General features: G+C 37.8%; 1 protein-coding gene across 8 annotated transcripts in view; it reads left to right on the top strand.

Moving 5' to 3' along the window:
* LRRC49 (leucine rich repeat containing 49) overlaps positions 1–19,108 on the top strand; it is a 167,028-nt gene that overhangs the window by 32,943 nt on the left and 114,977 nt on the right. For 7 of the 8 annotated variants that reach the window (XM_037047154.1, XM_037047153.1, XM_037047160.1 and 4 more), the window contains one exon: positions 2,265–2,408. The exons of the other annotated variant lie outside the window; for it this stretch is intronic. In XM_037047154.1, the coding sequence (XP_036903049.1) occupies positions 2,265–2,408 (144 nt within the window). The remainder of the gene's footprint in view (positions 1–2,264; positions 2,409–19,108) is intronic. 8 annotated transcript variants of the gene reach the window in all.

The following is a 19,108-nucleotide window of genomic DNA, read 5'->3' as shown; positions in this document are numbered from 1 at the left end:
AGAGCCCTAAAGTGTTCACTAGAACAGGGCAACTAAGTCGCTGGGTTGTGATGTTGTATGTGGGGGCGGGGTCAAAGAGGGACAATGGCTTCCTATCTGCCACCTGCCGCCGCGGCCCCAGCGCTGCAGCCACCACCGTCACCAGGCCCACGCGTTTCGTTCCACTGCACTGGAGTGTGCCACCGCCATCAGCCCTCCACCACTGGGTTTGCCCCCTAGGGCCTGTGTGGTCCATCTCACTGTGCGAGAATGTGCGACCGAGGTCAGTCTGCCCCACACGCCCACTGGTTCCGGGCTGCCTGCTTGCCTAGGTCGGGGGATCTGTCCTGCCCGACCCTGCTCCGCTGCTGGCTCCACCCCTCTTACCGTCCCGTTTGTCGTTGTCGGGAATTCCGTATCATTCAGTTTTCTGGTCTTTGGGTGTGTCTTTGTTCTCCAAACCTTTGTTGTATTCAAACTTGGTTGTGGGAGAAGGCACAGTGTTTCCACCTATGCCTCCATCTTGGCGGAAGTCCTGAGAATTTTTTATCATTAATTTTTTACCGTTCTAATATAGTGTGCCTTGGAGAAGGTTGTTTTGGATTGAGGTAATTAGGTGGTCTTTTTGCTTCTTGGATTCAAGGATCTAGTTCTTTCCATATGTTTGGGAAGTTCTCATCAACTGTTTGTTTAAACAGCTCTCTGTTTACTTCTCCCTTTCTTTTTCTTCTGGTATGTCTGTTATCCTTATATTGTGCTTTCTGATGGGGTCAGATAGTTCTTGTAGAGTTCTTTCATTTTTAATGCTGAAGTGTTTCTCTTCTTCCTCCACCTGGTCAGCTCTATGTCCTGTGCTCACTAGTTCATTCTTGATCTCTTTTATTGGGTTCTTCACCTCCAGAATTTCTATGTGGTTCTTTATTAAAGTTTCAGGGTTTTTTGTAAAGTATTCTTTTTGTTCATTGATTTGGTTTCAGAGTTCATTAAACTGCCTCAGTATTTTCTTGCATCTCAGGTTGAATTTTTCAGAACTGCAATCTTGAATCCTCTGTCATTTAAATCACATATTTCTATGTCTTCACGTTTATTTTCTGGAAAATTTTCATTTTCTTTCTGAGCTGCCTCATTACCTTGGTTTAAATCATGGTATTTGATGGATTCTTTTTCTGTCTAGGCATCTGTGTGTGAATGGAACTTCTCTAATAGATCAATAAGAGGTCTCTATTGTTTTCCAGTAGGTAGCACTGAATCAGAAGGTTTTGTTTGTTTGTTTTTTAGCTCTCTTGCATTTCCCTAGCATTTCAGATCTCTGCAGATTGGTAGAAAATGGCTTGTGTTCCTTGGGAACATGGACGCCTCCCCTGTGAAGCGGTCATCAGGTCCCAGGGGACCAACCCTGCAGGGGAACCTGGTAGGTGATAGGGCTTCAAATCTGTGATATCCCAGTGCTGTCCCCTGCAGCCAAATGCTGTCAAAGTGCAGCTTTAATGTGTGGTGGTAGGGTGAGCTGGGGGAACCTGGATGCCTCCTTTTTTGTTTTGTCCTTCCAGAAAGGACCACCTTGGACTTCTGTGGTGCACCCCAGTGCCTCCACTAGATTCTGGGATTAGTCACTGAGTTCTCCTGTGGCTCAGGGAAAGTGTTTCTGTAGCACTCCTTCTCAGGTTTGCAGATTAGTGTATTGTACTCTGCAGCTGGACATGAAGGGTTAGGAGAGGTGAACTCTGAGAGGTTAAAGGAAGTCGGCTTTGTGCAACCACGGCTGCATCTCTGTGCTTTGTTACTGCAGGTCACTGCTCAGCTGCAAGTCATACTGTCCATTTTTGCAGGAATGCTCTCTAAATCTCTTTTCCCCTTCGGGCTGAAGGAAGTGCCAACCACAACCTGATTCCTCTTCACTGTAGGCTGAGCCCCACAGTGAGCTCTGGGATGCAGGGCGGTATCTATGGCTCCTTTGAGCTGTTTTTCTTTCATGTCTCCCCAGTTTGGTTCACTCCCCCTTGCCCATCTTTAGATGTTCAATGCATGGATCTCTCAGACTTGTTTGTATATTGAGCAGGGAATCCTTTGTTGAATTATAGCTGTTCAAACTTAAAGGAGAGAGACCAAGGGTATCTCTAACAACCACCATTTCTCTGATGTCACTGAGATGAGAAATGGGTTTTTCAATGTGCTCATATAAACTTGTCCCTTAGTCCAATGGCTGCATATTTTATTTGGGGGTTTTTATAACATACATGTCTGAGATTTGTGCCTGCTAATCATCCCTTCCTCATTTTTAACAGATTACCAAAATCGAAAATGTCAATCATTTATGTGATTTGAGAGTTTTAAACCTTGCCAGGAACCTTTTAAGTCATGTTGATAACCTTAATGGGCTGAATTCACTAACTGAACTTAACCTGCGACACAATCAAATCACTTTTGTGGTGAGTATTGAAATGGAATCAATGTGTGTTTCCTGGCTTTTCTTTTAAGGGAATGAAGTAAATGTTATAGCATTGCTTTTTGCAAAGTAAGCAGCTAAGGTAATTCTGATTTCTTTCCTGAATTTAAATTGTGGATATAATCATTAAGTTTTATAATTTTTTGATTTGGGAAGTATTAGAGTGTTTTCATTTTAAAAAGGTAAATATAAAATTAAAAACAGAATACACATATTATTAGTAAATTAATTAGCTTATATAAATGTATACTGAATCATTTCCTGTTTTGTCCTGAGTATAGAATTAATAAGAAGAAGGTTATTAGTGATTGAAAGTTGATGAATTATTGCACCAAGAAGGAAAAACTTAGGAGGTTTACGGCTATGCAGACATGCATAAGCATCACATCCTTTGCAGTTTTTAAAGAGGCACCTCGGTATGGTAGAACGAACACTGCATAGGGTATCAGAGCCTAGTTCTAGTCTTAGCTTCATCTCTCATCACCTGTGTGACCTTGGGTAAATCACTTTAACTGTGTAAGCCTCAGCTTACTTTTCTCTAAAATAAAGGCATAGGGCTAGATTATTTCTGGGGTCCTTTTTGGCTTGCTGACTCTGAAGAAAGACCTAAAGATGGAAAAGAACTGGCATGTGAGTGGGAGGAAAAGGTTAGCACTATTGGGACAAAAACTGCAGAAAGGTGAGCCTGGAACTCTGAAGATAAACTTTGTCAGATTTAGAGTTTTATTCAGGTTCAGCAACAGCTAACACTCAGGTATTTTGTATTGGGTGTATGGGAAGAGCCCTAGAAATATGGCTTTCAGCTGTATAATATGATACAGGCCAAGTAGACTTCTAATGATTAATAAAAATATTATTTGTCCTTTTAACAAGTTTCCTTTGTTTAAATGCAATAGAAAAACTATGTTAGGTTCTCTGTGGATATCATTTAAGCTCTTTCAAAGACAAAACCTAACTTAACTTTTTCAAGACACTGAGTTCCTTCATAAATAAATAATCGTATCATAAGTGGTACACTTGAAAAAGCTGAGGACAGATGATATCTTATCTCTAGGCCTCATTGTACAGAATGATTTCATTTTAAAGTTTTCCCAGAAGATCTGAGCCAGGTAATGCTCATATCTCTTGAGATAATTTCAGGGGCCTTCTCCAGAACCTGTATTCTGCCCTCCCCAGATTGGATTTAAATACTGGCTGACCTTCAAAGACAGGCAGATTGAGTTTATCTGTTACATTGCTGAGTCTCTAGGAACTGCTCAGGTTGGACTTAATGTGTCCTCAAGATATTGGTTATATATGGGAAGAATCCAAAAAGTTTTGGTATAGTAGGGTACAGAAACCTATTGGTCCTAGCGTTTCCTGGCCTATATGATGTCTTTCTCTTAGAAAGTGCATTATGCATATCCAGGAAACTGCTTACCAAGTTTCTTACTGAGTGTCGTGTCTAATCATCACTGTTACAGCTTAAGCAGCAATGAACATCTTAGTGAAAGTGAAATTATAGTAACTTCTAAAAGTTGAAAGCATTATGTGTATGGCATCATTGTCATGATAGTGACCGTATATGCATATTAATTTATAGGAAATTGTGAATATACATGTAAGGATAAATGAACTTTATCCAACTTTTATTTTTTCTTTTTCAAAGCATTATTTTTCTAATCTAAAAAAACTAAGAGACCTTTAAATATTAGGATTTCTTTTTTTCCTCATTATCTCTTCTCCAGGGTCAGTTATCACACTTAATTATTTTTGCTTTTTTATTTCCTTTCATGATTCATATTTTTTTCAATGGCTGGTAATTCTTTTTTTTTTTTTAGGTTAAATTGGTTATTTCTTCTTTTTTAATTGTTGTTCAAGTACAGTTTTCTGTCTTTTACTCCCATCCCAACCCACCCCCTCAGTGCTCTCCACCTCCCTCCCATTTCTACCCCCTTTAGTTTTTGTCCATGTGTCCTTTATATTTGTTCCTGTAAGTCCTTCCCCTTTTCCCCTGAAATTCCCTCCCCTCCTCCTTTTGGTCACTGTCGGCCTGTTCTCTATTTCAGTTTCTTTGGTTATATTTTGTTTGCTTGTTTGTTTTGTTGTTTAGGTTCCTGTTAAGGGTGAGATCATATGGTATTTGTCTTTTACCTCCTAACTTATTTCACTCAGCATAATGTTTTCCTGTTCCATCCATGCTGCTGCAAAGGGTAGGAGCTCCTTCTTTGTTTATACTGCATAGAATTCCATTGTGTAAATGTACCATAGTTTTTTGATCCATTTATTTACTGATGGGCACCTAGGTTGCTTACAGCGCTTGGCTATTATAAATTGTGCTGCAATGAACATTGGGATGCATAGGTTCTTTTGGCTTGGTGTTTCAGGATTCTTAGGATATAATCCTAGCAGTGGAATTGCTGGGTCAAAAGGCAGATCATTTTTAGTTTTCTTAGAAATTTCCATACTATTATCCATAGAAGTTGTACCAGTCTGCAACCCTACCTAGTGCACTAGGGTCCCCTTTTCTCCACAACCTCTCCAACACTTGTTGTTTGTTGCTTTGTTTATGATGGCCATTCTGACTGGTGTTAAGTGGTATCTCATTGTGGTTTTAATTTGCATCTCTCTGATAGCTACTGATATCGAGCATCTTTTCATGTGTCTCTGGATCCTCTGTGTGTCCTCCTTGGAGAAGTGTCTGTTCCAAGTCCATTGCCCATTTTTAATTGGGTTGCTTATCTTCTTAGAGTGGAGTTGTATAAGTTCTTTGTATATTTTGGAGATTAAACTCTTGTCTGAGGTATCATTGGCAAATATAAACCAACCCCAAGGGAAAAAACCCAAAACACTCAAAATTGTGGAGATTGAATAGCATGCTATTAAACAATGAATGGGTCAAGAATGAAATTAGAGAAGAAATTGAAAAGTTTCTGGAAACAAATGAAAATGAACTCACAACAACCCAAAACTTACAGGACACAGTGAAGGCAGTCCTGAGAGGGAAGTTCATAGCAATACAAGTCTGTCTAAAAAAGATAGAAACATTTCAAACAAACAACCTAACCCTACTCCTACAAGAACTCAAGGAACAACAACAAAGACAGCCCAGAGCAAGTAGAAGGAAGGAAATAACTAAGATCAGAGCAGAATTAAATGACATAGAGACTAAAAGCACAATTCTAAGGATCAATGAATCCAGGAGCTAGTTTTTTGAAAAGATAAACAAAATCAACAAGCCTTTAAGCAGGCATCAAGAAAAAAAAAGAGAGAGGACCCAAATAAACACAATCAGAAATGAAAGAGGAGAGATTACAACTGACACCACAGAAATGCAAAGGATTGTAAGAAATTACTGTGAAGAACTGTATGCGAAGAAATTTGAAAACCTGGGTGAGATGGACAAATTTCTAGAAAAATATAATCTTCCAAAACTCAGGAAGAATCAGAAAGCCTGAACAGGCCAAAAACAGCAGATGAAATTGAAGCAGTAATCAAAAAACTCCTGACACACAGAAGCCCTGGACCAGATGGTTTCATAGGAGAATTCTACAAAGCTTTTAAGGAAGAGCTAACCCCTATTCTTCACAGACTATTCCAAAAAATCCAAAATGATGGAAGACTCCCCAACACTTTTTATGAAGCCAGTATCACCCTAATTCCAAAGCCAGATAGAGACACAACAAAGAAAGAAAATTACAGGCCAATATCGCTGATGAACATAGATGCTAAAATCCTCAATAAAATATTAGCAAATCGCATCCAACAATACATTAAAAAGATCATACACCATGACCCAGAGGGATTCATCCCAGGGATGCAAGGATGGTTCAATATTCACAAATCAGTAAATGTAATACATCACATAAACAAAAGCAAAGACAAAAATCATATGGTTATATCAATAGATGAGGCTGGTAATTCTTAAATGAAGATCACGTTAAGTAGTGGCTAGGTCGTGTTTGCAGCTGAATATGTCTTTTTAACATAGCATCTCTCCCTAGAATGATCACTAGATTTGTAAGTTGCCGAATCTCACACACTGGCAGCCTTTCCTCTGGAGTGAGTAGAAGAGAAAAGGCAATCTTACTCTGTAATTGCCAAAATTAGATAGACTGTTGTTGGTAGAAGGACTTTAGTATCTTTTGTGCCAGGAGAACTGCCATTCCTTTTTCCTTCTGCTCCTACCGTAACAGTTAGTAACCATCTCCACAGATAAAACGCCCACACTCTCCTTCCTTCCTGGACAGATACTTATTCTGTTTTGTTTAGAGACAGGTCCTAAGTCTCCAGCTGCTCTGTGTGTGGCTGTGTGTGTGTACCACTAGGGTAGGGGTAGGCTGGGGGTGGAGTGGGTGTGTTGGTATTCCAGGAATAGCTGTTGAGTAGACAGACCTTTAATTACACACCCACTTGACTAGTCACAGTCAACCACAGGTCACGCCTGCGCTTTACTGACTCGAAGCATGGAGTAGAATGGCATTGTGCCCCAAAGGATTGCTGCCTTTGCGATGCAGCATCACCTCTGCAACACAGCATCACCTTTGCAGTGCAGCATCTCTTCTTGCGAGTTCTGAGCTGCAGTTTTCTCTGTTCAGGGTTATCTCTGAATTCATCCTGTCTGCTTTCTGGCTCCCTGAAATTTATCAAATGTTGATCTTTAATGATAACTCTTGTTTTTTATCATTTCCATGGATTTACTCATTTTGTGGTTATTTTGTTTTGTTTTGTGTTTGCTTCACCCATTGAATCTTGGGAAGGACATGAAACAAATGTACTGCCTTTTTCACCATCTAATAAGAAATGTTCTCATTTTTTTGATGTAGAAAAGTTATTCTTTGTTTATTGTAGTTAAATTCATTGATCTTTTCTTGGAAATTTTATAAGATTTAAAACACATGTCTTTTTAGTTTACTTGATATCTTTCCCTTTTAAAAAGATCATAAAATATTTCAGGCATTTCCAAAAGAATTTGCATCCACCAATCTATCTTAATAAATAAAAATGTTTCAGTATTATTGAGGCCTTCTCTGTAACCCTCCCCTAACACATTCCCTCCCTCCTTTGCAGAAGTACCACAGGTCTGAATTTGGTGTGTATTCCCAGGCATGTCTGTTTTTTCCCCATCTATCTTTGCATCCCTAAACAATATGAAGTAATTGTTTTACATGCTTTTAAATGTTCTCTGAATGGTGTCATCATACTGTATATATCTTCTTAACATTTAATCTCCTTATATCCTCTTCAGCCCCTTAATCATCTCACTGTTGCCGAAGTCCATGAGTCTTTTTCCTTTTTGCTCAATCCCTCCACCCCTTCACTTCCCCCCAAATAGCTGTCATCCTGTTCTCTATATAGGAGTCTGTCCCTATGTGCTTGTTAGTTCAGTTTGTTCATTAGATTCTATATATAAGTGCAATCATATGGTATATGTCTTTCTCTGATTGGCTTATTTCACCCAGCATAATGTCATCCAGGTCCCTCCATGATGTCACAAGGGGTAAAATTTTCCTCTTTTTTACAGTCGAGTAGTGCTTTTTTGTGTAATGTCCCATAATTGTTTTACCCGCTCATCTGCTGATGGACACTTACTTGGGCTGTGTCCATATCTTGGCAATTTTAAGTAACACTGCAATGAACACAGTGGAGTTTATAGTCTTTCAAATTAGTTTCGAATATATCCTTCAGTTATATTCTCAGAAGTGGGGTCACTGGGTCCAAAGGCAGGCCCATTTTTAATTTTTTGAGGTACTTCCATACTGCTTTGCACAGTGGCTGTACCAATCTGCATTCCCACCAACAGAGCAGAAGGTTCCCCTTTCTCCACATCCTCATCAGCATTTGTTGTTTGTTGATTTATTAATGAGGGCCATTCTGGCAGGTGTGGGCAATAGGTCATTATGGTTTTAATTTGCATTTTTCTGATGATTAGTGATATTGAGCAACTTTTCATACGTCTGTTGGCCATCTCTCTGTATATGTCCTTTTTGAAGAAGTATCTACTCAGGTTCTTTGCCAATTTTTTAACTGAATTGTTTGTTTTTTTGGTGTTGAGTTTTGTAAGTTCTTCGTAAATTTTGAACATTAACCCCTTAAGAGATGTATTGGCAAATATGTTCTCCCATTCTATGGGTTAGCTTTTAATTTTTTTGATGGTTTCCTTTGCTGTGTAAAAACTTTTTAGTTTGATATAGCCCCATTTATTTATTTTTTCTTTTGTTTTCCTTGCCTGGGAAGCTATATCTGACAAAACACTTATATGAGCATTGTCTGAGATTTTGCTGCCTATGTTTTCTTCTAGGATTTTTATGGTTTAGGGGCTAACATTTAAGTCTTTAATCCATTTAAAATTTATTCTTTTTAAAAAAAGATTATTTATTTATTTTTAGAGAGGGGAAGGGAGGGAGAAAGAGAGGGAGAGAAACAGCAATGCGTGGTTGCCTCTCACATGGCTCTCACTAGGGACCTGGCCCACAACCCAGGCATGTGCCCCAACTGGGAATCAAACCACTGACCCATTGGTTCGCAGCCTGCGCTCAATCCACTGAGCTACATCAGCCAGGGCTAAAATTTATTCTTTTGTGTGGTGTAAGGACATGGTCTAATTCTGATTTTCTGCACCACTTTTTCCAACACTGTTCATTGAATAAAGGGTCTTAAGGCCATTGTATGTACTTGCTTCCTCTGCTGAATATTAATTGACTGTACAGGTGTAGGTTTATTTCTGGGCTCTCTGTTCTGCTCCATAAATCTATGTGTCTGTTTTTATGCCAGTACCATGCTGTTTTGGTTACCACGGCCTTATAGTATAGTCTGATATTAGGTAGTGTGATTCCTCCAACTTTTCATCTTCTTTCTCAGGATCACTATTGCTATGCAAGGCCTTTTGTGGTTCCAAATAAATTTCTGAAATACTTGTTCTAGTTCTGTGAAATATGACATTAGAATCTTGATAAGAATTGCATTTAATTTATAGATTACTTTGGGTAGCATGGACATTTAATGATGTTAATTCTTCCTATTCGTGAACACATTATGTGCTTCTACTTATTTGTATCTTCTTCAGTTTCTCTTTTCAGTGTCTTACAGTTTTTGAGTACAGGTCTTTTAATCCCTGGTTAGGTTTATTCCTAGGTGTTTTATCCTAATCCTAGGTATTTTTGAAGCAACTGTGAATGGGATTGTCTCATTAATTTCCCTTTCTGTTACTTCATTATCAGCATATAAAAGTGTAACTGATTTCTGGATATTAATTTTGTATCCTGCTATTTTCCTGAATTCATTTATCAGTTCTAGTGGTTTCTTGGTAGAATCTTTGTTTTTTTTTTTTTTTATGTACAGTATCATGTCATCTGCAAATAAAGATAGTTTTACTTCTTCCTTTCCAATTTGGATGCCTTTTATTTCTTCTTCTTGTCTGATTGCTGTGGCTAGGACTTCACTACTATGTTGAATAAGAGAGGTGAAAGCAGACGTTCCTGTCTTGTTCCCAACCTTAAGGGGAACGCTTGTAGTTTTTCCCTGTTGAATATGATGCTAGCAGTGGGTTTGTCATATATGGCCTTTCTTATGTTTGGGTATGTTCTTCCTATTCCCACTTTGCTGAGAGGTTTTTTTAAAATCCTAAATGGGTGCTGGATTTTATCAAATGTCTTTTCTGCATCTATTGATATTGTCATGTGGTTTTTACCTTTCATTTTGTTAATGTGGGGAATCACATTTACTGATTTATGAATCTTGTTCCAAACTTGCATTACCAGGATAAACCCCACTTAATTATGGCATATGATCTTTTAAATGCACTGCTGTATTAAGTTTGCTAAAATTTTGTTGAGGATTTTAGCATCTATGTTTATCAGGGATGTTGGCCTATAATATTCTTTCTTTGTAGTGTCTTTTTCTGGTTTTAGAATTAAGATAGTTCTGACCTTGTAAAATGAGCTTGAGAGCCTTCCCTCCTCTGTCATTTTTTTTGAAATAGATTGAGAAGAAAAGGTATTAGTTCTTCTTGGAATGTTTGGTAAAATTTGTTTGTTGGGAGTTTTTTGATTATTGCTTCAATTTCACTAGGTGTAATCTGTCTGTTTAGAATCTCTGATTCTTCCTGATTTAGTTTAGGAAGATTGTATGTTTCTAGGAATTTATCCATTTCATCCATGTTGTCTAGTTCTTTGGCATATAGTTTTTCACAATATTTTCTTACAGTCGTTTGTATTTCTTTGGTGTCAGTTATTTCTCTTCTTTCATTTCTGATTTTATTTATTTGGGTCCTCTCTTTTTTTCTTAATGAGTCTGGTTAAAGGTTTGTCAATATTGTTTATCTTTTCAAAGAACCAGCTCTTAATATTCATTGATCTTTAGTATGGTTTTTTTAGACTCTATTTCATTTCTGCTCTTGTTTTTATTATTTCCTTTCTTCTAATCACTTTGAGCTTTTGTTTGTTGTTCTTTTTCATGTTCCTTTAAGTATGAGATGACATTGTTTATTTGAGGTTTTTCTTGTTTTTAGGGAATAAAAAAAAGAAAAAGGCCTATTGTTTATAGGCCTGTAACGCTATGAATTCCTCTCTTAGGATTGATTTCCCAGTGCCCCACAGATTTTAATTGTATCTGCATTTTCATTTGTTTCAAGGTATCTTTTGATTATTTCCTTGATCTCATTGTTGACCTATTCATTGTTTAATAACATTTTTTTAAGCTTTCATGTCTTTGTATGCTTTTCAGTATTCTTCTTGTGATTGATTTCTAGTTTCATAGTATGGTGGTCAGAGAAGATGCTTAATTTGATTTTAAACTTTGTAAATCTTTTGAGACTTGTTTTGTGTTCTAACATGTGGTCTATCCTAGAAAATGTCCCATGTGCACTTGAAAAGTCTGTATATTCTGCTGCTCTGGGGTGAAATGCTCTGAAGATATCAATTAGATCCATTACTCTACTGTGTCATTTAAGGTCATTGTCTCCTTGTTGATTTTCTGTTGGGAAGATCTATCCATTGATGTCAATGGGGTGTTAATATCCCTGACTTTGACTGTATTTCTGTCATTTTCTCCCTGTATGTTCTTCAAGATTTGCTTCACATATTTAGGAGCTCCTGTGTTGGGTGTGTAATTGTTTAATAGAATTATAAGCTCTTGTTGGATTGTTCCCCTTTTTATTATGTTATGTCCTTCTTTGTCTCGTAAACCATTTACATTTAAGGGGATTATCAATAGATGCACATTTAGTGCCATTTTATTATTAGATAAAATGTTTTCCTGTTTTTTTCTCATCTTCTTAAATTAAGCCCTTTAACATGTATTGCAGTACTGCTTTTCTGTTAATAAACACTTCGCTTTTTCCTGTCTAGGAAGCTTCTTATTTCTCCTTGGATTTTAAATGATAGCCTTGCTGGGTAAAGCAGCCTTGGTTGTAGTTCCTTGCTTTTCATCATCTTGACTATTTCACACCACTTTCTTCTGGGATGAAATGTTTCTGTTGAGAAATCAGATGACAGTCTGATGGGTGCTCTCTTGTATGTAACCACCTTCTTTTCTCTTGCAGGTTTTAGGATTCTCTCTTCGTCTATAAGCCTTGTCATTTTAATTATGATGTGTCTTGATGTAGGCCTCTTTGGGCCAACTTGTTCAGGACTCTCCGTGTTTCCTGGACTTGTGTGTTATTTTCCTTCACTAGATTAGGGAAGTGTTTGGTCATTATATCTTCAAATAGGTTCTCAATAACTTGCTTACTCTCTTCTTCTGGTACTCCCATGATGAGATGTTTTTATGATTCATGTTGTCCAAAATGTTCTTAAGCTCTCCTCATATATTAAAATTATTTTTTTCTTGTTGATGTTCTGCCTGGGTGTTTTTTTTCTGCCTTGTCTTCCAAATCACTGATTTGATCCTTTGCTTCACCTAACCTACTGTTTATTCCTTCCAGTGTATACTTTATTTCAGATATTGCATTATTTATTTCTTACTTGTGCTTTTTTGTGAAATCTATGTCTTCTTTCATGCTGTTGGATATCCTTATAATCATTACTTTAAACTCTCTATCTAATAAGTTGCTTGCCTCCCTTTCATCTCGCCCTTCTTCTGGAGAAGTCTCTTGTTCTTTAATTGGGGGTCTGTTTCTTTGTCTTCACATTTTTGACTGCTTCTTTGTGTTTGTTTCTGTGCATTAGGTAGATCTGCAAAGACTCTGGTATAGATGTTTGTCAGAGGCTGATTGTGACTGGCACTGGGCAGCCTGTTTGGAGCCATCAGGAATGCATAGCTTGTGGCTCCCTCTGATGAGCCTGTGTACAGAAAGAATCAGGCCTCACACCAAGGGCAGATTTTACCAGCATGGGGCTTGAGGGAGGGTCAGCTATAGCTGTGAATCTCCCAGAGATCTATCTGCCTTAGTCGTTAGTCAGTGATATAGCCTCCAGCTGTACTCAACAGCGTAGCTTGAGCTCCACAGGGTGGGGCAGAGTAGTTCCTGTGGGTAGGGCTATTGCTTTCCCTCAGGCTGATGCCTCTTGGAGGGGAGTGTTCTGCCTCAGAAAGCTGGCTCCTGCAGTATGGAGAATGACTCAGCACAGAGGTCCTGGCAGCTGTTAATTTCAGTTCTGTCCACAGAGCCACCAGCCCCAGACTCTTCTCATGCATCTCTAGTCCACTCTGCCCTTCTTTTATCGGCGCCCAGGGTAAGTGGCTACAAACAGAATTTTGTACATTGGTCCTTTTTGAGGTTCTCTGTGTCCCCAGCAGACAGAAACCGAGACTGCTTTTCACAGGTGGATGTTATCTGGGTTTCTTTCCCAGCTCTGGTACTTTAGGCTGGGGAGCCCAGCTTATGGTTTAGACCCCGTACTTCACAAGGGCAACCACCCAACTGGTGCGATGTCCCTCTGGGACTCCAGCTGCCTGCTGTGGGAGCCCAGCCAGCCCTCTCTTGCCTCCGCTCTCCTTTCTAGTCATGTTGTGGTAAAGTGGTTTGTTCTATTGGTCAGTGGTTGTGAGGCTTCTTCTCAGCTAGTGTCCAGTTGGTTATTCAGGGTGATTTCTCTACACTGCGGTTCTAATGCAAGATTGGTCCTGGGAGAAAGTGTAGCTTGCACTTACTCCTCTGCTGTCTTGTGTCCTGCACACATCTTCTGTAAGTTGCTTTTATTAACATTACACTTGGAGATTTATGTGTGTCGATACCTATAGATGTGGTTCGCTAATTTTCATTGTAATATAGTATTATATCATATAATTATAACTGAATATTCATTCTTCTATTTATGGGCAGTAATATTTCTTATTTTTTGTTATTAAGAGTGGCATAAATAACTTTTTTACATGTCTTTTATGCATATATATAATAATTTCTCTAGGTCAGTGACTTTCAAACATTTTTAGTCATAATCTATGGTAATAAAATTTATACAGAAACCCAATTATTAAATACATATTTATATGAGTACATTATGAATAATGTAAACAAGCATTTTTAAAAAAACTGTACTTACCCTTACTGTAATTCATTCTGGTATATCCTATTTGATTCTATTGTATCTCATTTAAAAATATTGGTCTCAAAAAAGATGTTGGTGCCCTGGCTGGTGTAGCTCAGTGGATTGAGCACGGGCCTGCGAACCACACGATCGCGGTTCGATTCCCAGTCAGGGCACATGCCTGGGTTGCAGGCCAGTTCCCAGTAGGGGACTCACGAGAGGCAACCACACATTGATGTTTCTCTCCTTCTCTCCTTCCCTTCCTCTCTAAAGATAAATAAATAAAATCTTTAAAAAAAAAAAGATGTTGGTGTCAACCTGAGTTGATTTCTTGAACAATGCAAAATTGGTTGCAGCTGCATTTGAACCATAATGCTCAGTGGTGGGTACTTGGGAGAGGCTTGCTGTGTGCCAGGATTGTGCACATTGTTTCTCTTTATCAGGTACATCCAAGTTTTTCCCAAGGTGGTGATACCAAATTACATTCCCATCAGCAGAACCTGAGAATTCCTTTAACTTCACATCTTTGGTGACACTTGGTGTTGTCAGAATTTTTTATTTTTGCCAGTCTTTTAACTATGACATTATATTGCATTGAGGTTTTATTTTGAATTTCCAATGAGTTTGAATGCCTTTCATCTTATTTTCTTTTTTGATATTGAGATTGCCTCTATTTTGAGTAGCTCTATTCTTTGCCCATTGTAATAACATTTTTTCTTTCCCAGTTGATAAAGAAACAAATTTCTTTTGGTTTTGCTGTCTTTTGAGGAACAGCAGTGAAAATCATCAAAAGTTTTCTTTATTGTTTTGGGTTTTGTTTGTTTGTTTGTTTGAAAAATCATTCTTTTATAAGCTTCAAACATAAAGAGATTTTTCTATATTGTCCAACAAAAGTTTGAAACTTGTTTTTCACATTTAGAAAATGGAATTTTCTATTCCATTTGGAATTGATTTTTAGCTGTAATGTGATGTTGAAATCCAATTTCATTTTTTTTCATTTATTTAAAAGTGACTTTTTTCTATATTTTCCTCTCCCCTTGGTAGTGTCTTCCTTTAACAAAATAAATATCTACTTATGAATGATTGGTGCCTGACCTCCTGGCCTGTTTAACTGGTATATATCCATGTTTCAGTGTAACAACACTCCCTTCATAATTGTAACTTTCTGTTTTGTTCTAGGAGCTAGTAGAAGAAGGCCCCCAATCTTCCCTTTTCTTCCCTTTCCTTCCTTTCCCAAGCTGGCTTCCTTCCTTATTTTTAAAAATCATCTTGGTCCTTTCTTCTGTACACATTCTAGAAATTGGTACATTTTCATGCATAATCCTACTGTTCTGTTTGTGTGAAATATCTTTGAATTTGAAAACAATTTTTTGTGATGTTGAGCCTTCAGTATCATAATGTGAACATGTCATTAATATGAATAACATAATGTTAAGACAGCGCATGTCTCAGTTTATTTAGGTCTAATTATGATTTTATGCTTTTCTCCATAGAAAACTTAATTGTTTTTTTGTTTCATTTTGTTTAGATTTCTTTTTTTATTTATATAGTTTATTGATGATGCTATTACAGTTGTCCCATTCCCCCTCCCTTTATTCCCTTCTTCCCCGTGCACCCTCTCCCACCCACATCCCCCCCCCTTTAGTTTATGTCCATGTGTCATACATATAAGTTCTTTGGCTTCTACATTTCCCATACTATTCTTAACCTTCCCCTGTCTATTTCCTACCTACCATTTATGCTACTTATTCTCTGTACCTTTTCCCCCCCTCTCTCCCTCTCATTCCCCTGTTGGTAACCCTCCATGTGATCTCCACTTCTGTGATTCTGTTCCTGTTCTAGTTGTTGGCTTAGTTTTTGCTTTTGTTTTTTTTAGGTTCAGTTATTGATAGCTGTGAGTTTGATGTCATTTTACTGTTCATAGTTTTGATCATCTTCTTTTTGTTAGATAAGTCCCTTTAACATTTCATATAATAAAGGCTTGGCGATGATGAACTCCTTTACCTTGAACTTATCTGGGAAGCCCTTTATCTGTCCTTCATTCTAAATGAAAGCTTTGCTGGATAGAGCAATCTTGGATGTAGGTCCTTGTCTTTCATGACTTGGAATACTTCTTTCCAGTTCCTTCTTGCCTTCAAGGTCTCTTTTGAGAAAGCAGTTGACAGTCTGATGGGAACTCCTTGGTAGGTAATTGTCTTCTTTTTTCTTGCTGCTTCTAGGATTTTCTCCTTATCTTTAATCTTGGGTAGTATAAGTATGATGTGTCTTGGTGTGTTCCTCCTTGGGTCCAACTTCTTTGGGACTCTCTGAGCTTCCTGGACTTCCTGGAAGTCTATTTCCTTTGCCAGATTGGGGACGTTCTCCTTCATTATTTGTTCAAATAAGTATTCAATTTCTTGCTCTTCCTCTTCTTCTTCTGGCACCCCAATGATTCAGATGTTGGAACATTTAAAGATGTCCTGGAGGTTCCTAAGCCTGTCCTTATTTTTTCAAATTGTTTATTCATTCTGTTCTGGTTGGATGTTTCTTTCTTCTTTCTGGTCCACACCATTGATTTGAGTCCCAGTTTCCTTCCCATCACTGTTGGTTCCCTGTACATTTTCTTTTATTTCACTTAGCATAGCCTTCATTTTTTCATCTAATTTGTGATCATATTCAACCAATCCTGCGAGCACCCTGATAACCAGTGATTTGAAGTGTGAATCTGATAGGTTGATTATCTCTTCATCACTTAATTATATTTTTTCTGGTCCTTTTGTTTGGGCCATTTTTTTTGGTCTCAGCAGCCCAGTACGTAGTTAGGGGTGGAGCCTTAGGTGTTCAGCAGGGCAGAGCAACCCTCATGGCTGGGTTGTGATGCTATAAGTGGGGTAAGGGTCCCAGAGGGGACAATAGCACTTGCTCCACTGCCCGCCTATTTTCAGTCACTTCTCCCACTACCCACAATCAAATTGGGCTCTTCTGGTGCTGATTGCTGGGTGGGTGGGCTTGTGTATGTTCTAGGACCCTGTGGGTCTCTCCAATGAACTCTCCTGTGAGGCTGGGAGTTTCTCCCACTGCTGCCTTAACCCCACAGGTGTTTTCTATCAGAGGTTTGAGGCTTTATTTCCCCACACTGAAACTCTGGGTCTCGAGGTCTGTCTCACTCCCCAGTTGCTCCTCCCAGTTTATCTGTACCCAGTCCGCAGTCTGCTGCCTCCCCGGGTCCACCAACCACAGCCTTGCCCTCCTTATCCCCCAGCTGCCACTTCCTCTCGAGCCCTCTCCTCCTGGCTGCCAGTCTCTGTCCCTCCTACGGGTCTGGATGAATGTTTCTTCTTTTCCTCCATGGTTGTCAGACTTCCATACAGTTTGATTTTCTGTCAGTTCTGGTTGTTTCTTATTTTTAAATTTGTCATTGTCCTTCTTTGGTTGTGTGAGGAGGCACAGTATGTCTATGCACACCTCCATCTTGGCCAGAAGTTGAGACCATTTTGTGTAGATTTCTTCCCAGATACCTTATAGTTTTGTTGTTATTGTAATTTTATTTTGGTCAGAAATAGATTTCTTACCATTACTAGTATATGGAACCCTGATGTTGGTTCATTGATCTAATATGTAACAACCTTGCTCTAACATTTAGTAATTCTAATACTATATCTGCAGATTACCTTAGTTTTTTTTTTTATTTAGACACATAACTTTTTGCAAACAATGATAATTTTTTTCTAATCATTTTAGATTTTGTTTCTTGTTTGACTGAACTTTCAGTTTGACTGAATCCCCAATACAAAGTTGGCAAAAGAAGTAGAAGAGTCTTGTTTTTTATTTATTAAAGAAATTTTAAAAAAGATTTTATTTACTTTTAAACAGAGGGAAGGGAGGGAAAGAAGCATAATGTATGGTTGCCTCTTGAGCGCCCCCTACTGGGGAACCTGGCCCACAACCTAGATGTGTCCTAGACTGGGAATTGGACCAGCACCCCTTGAGTTCACAGGGTGGCGTTCAATCCACTGAACCACACCAGCCAGGTTCTGTTTTTCATTTTGAAGAGAACACATCTTTGCCTATATTTGGTAAATGCCATTTATTAGTCTGGAAAAATTATTCTTTATTTTTAGTTTGCTTAGAGTTTATATTATGAATGGTCGTTGGGTGTTATTAAATGATTGTTCTATAATTCTTAGATTGATTATGTGGATTCTTATTTGACAATTAAATTTGTAAATTATAGTATAAGATTTGATAGTGATAAGTTATTCTAGCATTTTTGGTCAGTATGTATATTATAGGCTATGGTTTATATACATTCCTGATTTTGCTTGTTAATATTTTATTTACAATATTTATTTATTTATTTATTGGATACTGGTTACTTTATTTTTGTATCCATAACATAGTACCTAATACATTTCAGTAAACATTTGCTATTTTTGTTCCATACATTTGGCTTTAAAGGAAATTGCATGTCATTGTTATATATTGACAATGCTTATCTTTCCTTTATTTATTTATTTTTAAAATTGCTTTATTGTTGTTCAATTATAGTTTTTGTGTTTTCCCCACCACTCCCCCCGTCACCCCAGCCAAATTCACCTCCCTCTCTTGCTTCCACCCTCCCCCAATATTTATATCCATGTTAATAAAATAGATTGGCCTGTAATTTCTTTTTATTGGTCTTTTCTGCTATGAAGTTCATACTAGCCTCATAAAATACATTGTGGGTGCTTCCTACTTCTATATTTTAGGACTCCCTATTTTGATTCCTTATTTATTATAAATCTCAATTTATATGAGGTAAAGAAGATCTGGTCCTTAAATATGTATAGAGCTTATCTGTTAAATAGTCTGGGGAGTTTTAAACTATTGAGCTCAATAGTAACAGTGGACATTGGTTCTGATATGTCTGATTTCTTTCATCAAATTTCACTTTCTTTTTCCAGCTTCTCTATTTGTACTCATATCCTCCATCACTTCTGATAATTTATTTATTGGATACTGGTACTGGGATCAGTATTTTTTTTTTTTTGGATCAGTATTACCTGAAGGTTGTTTATTTTACTAGTAGTTTTAAAGAACTAGCTTTTGGCTTCATTGAACCTCTCTTATAGCTTATTATTCTGTGGATTTTTGTTCTTATCTCTTATTTCCTCTATTTCTTTCTAGTTTTGTGCTGGATACTTTATACATTAGTTTTCAGTCTTCATTATTTTCTAATATAAGCTCTTAAGTCTTTAAATTTCCCTCTGAGAACCAC

The sequence above is a fragment of the Sturnira hondurensis genome, unplaced genomic scaffold (assembly GCF_014824575.4).
Source record: "Sturnira hondurensis isolate 20B ecotype Veracruz unplaced genomic scaffold, ASM1482457v3 Scaffold0005329, whole genome shotgun sequence".
Lineage (NCBI taxonomy): Eukaryota > Metazoa > Chordata > Mammalia > Chiroptera > Phyllostomidae > Sturnira > Sturnira hondurensis.
Note: the sequence above shows the minus strand (reverse complement) of the source record. Positions and strands in the feature narration are given on the sequence as shown.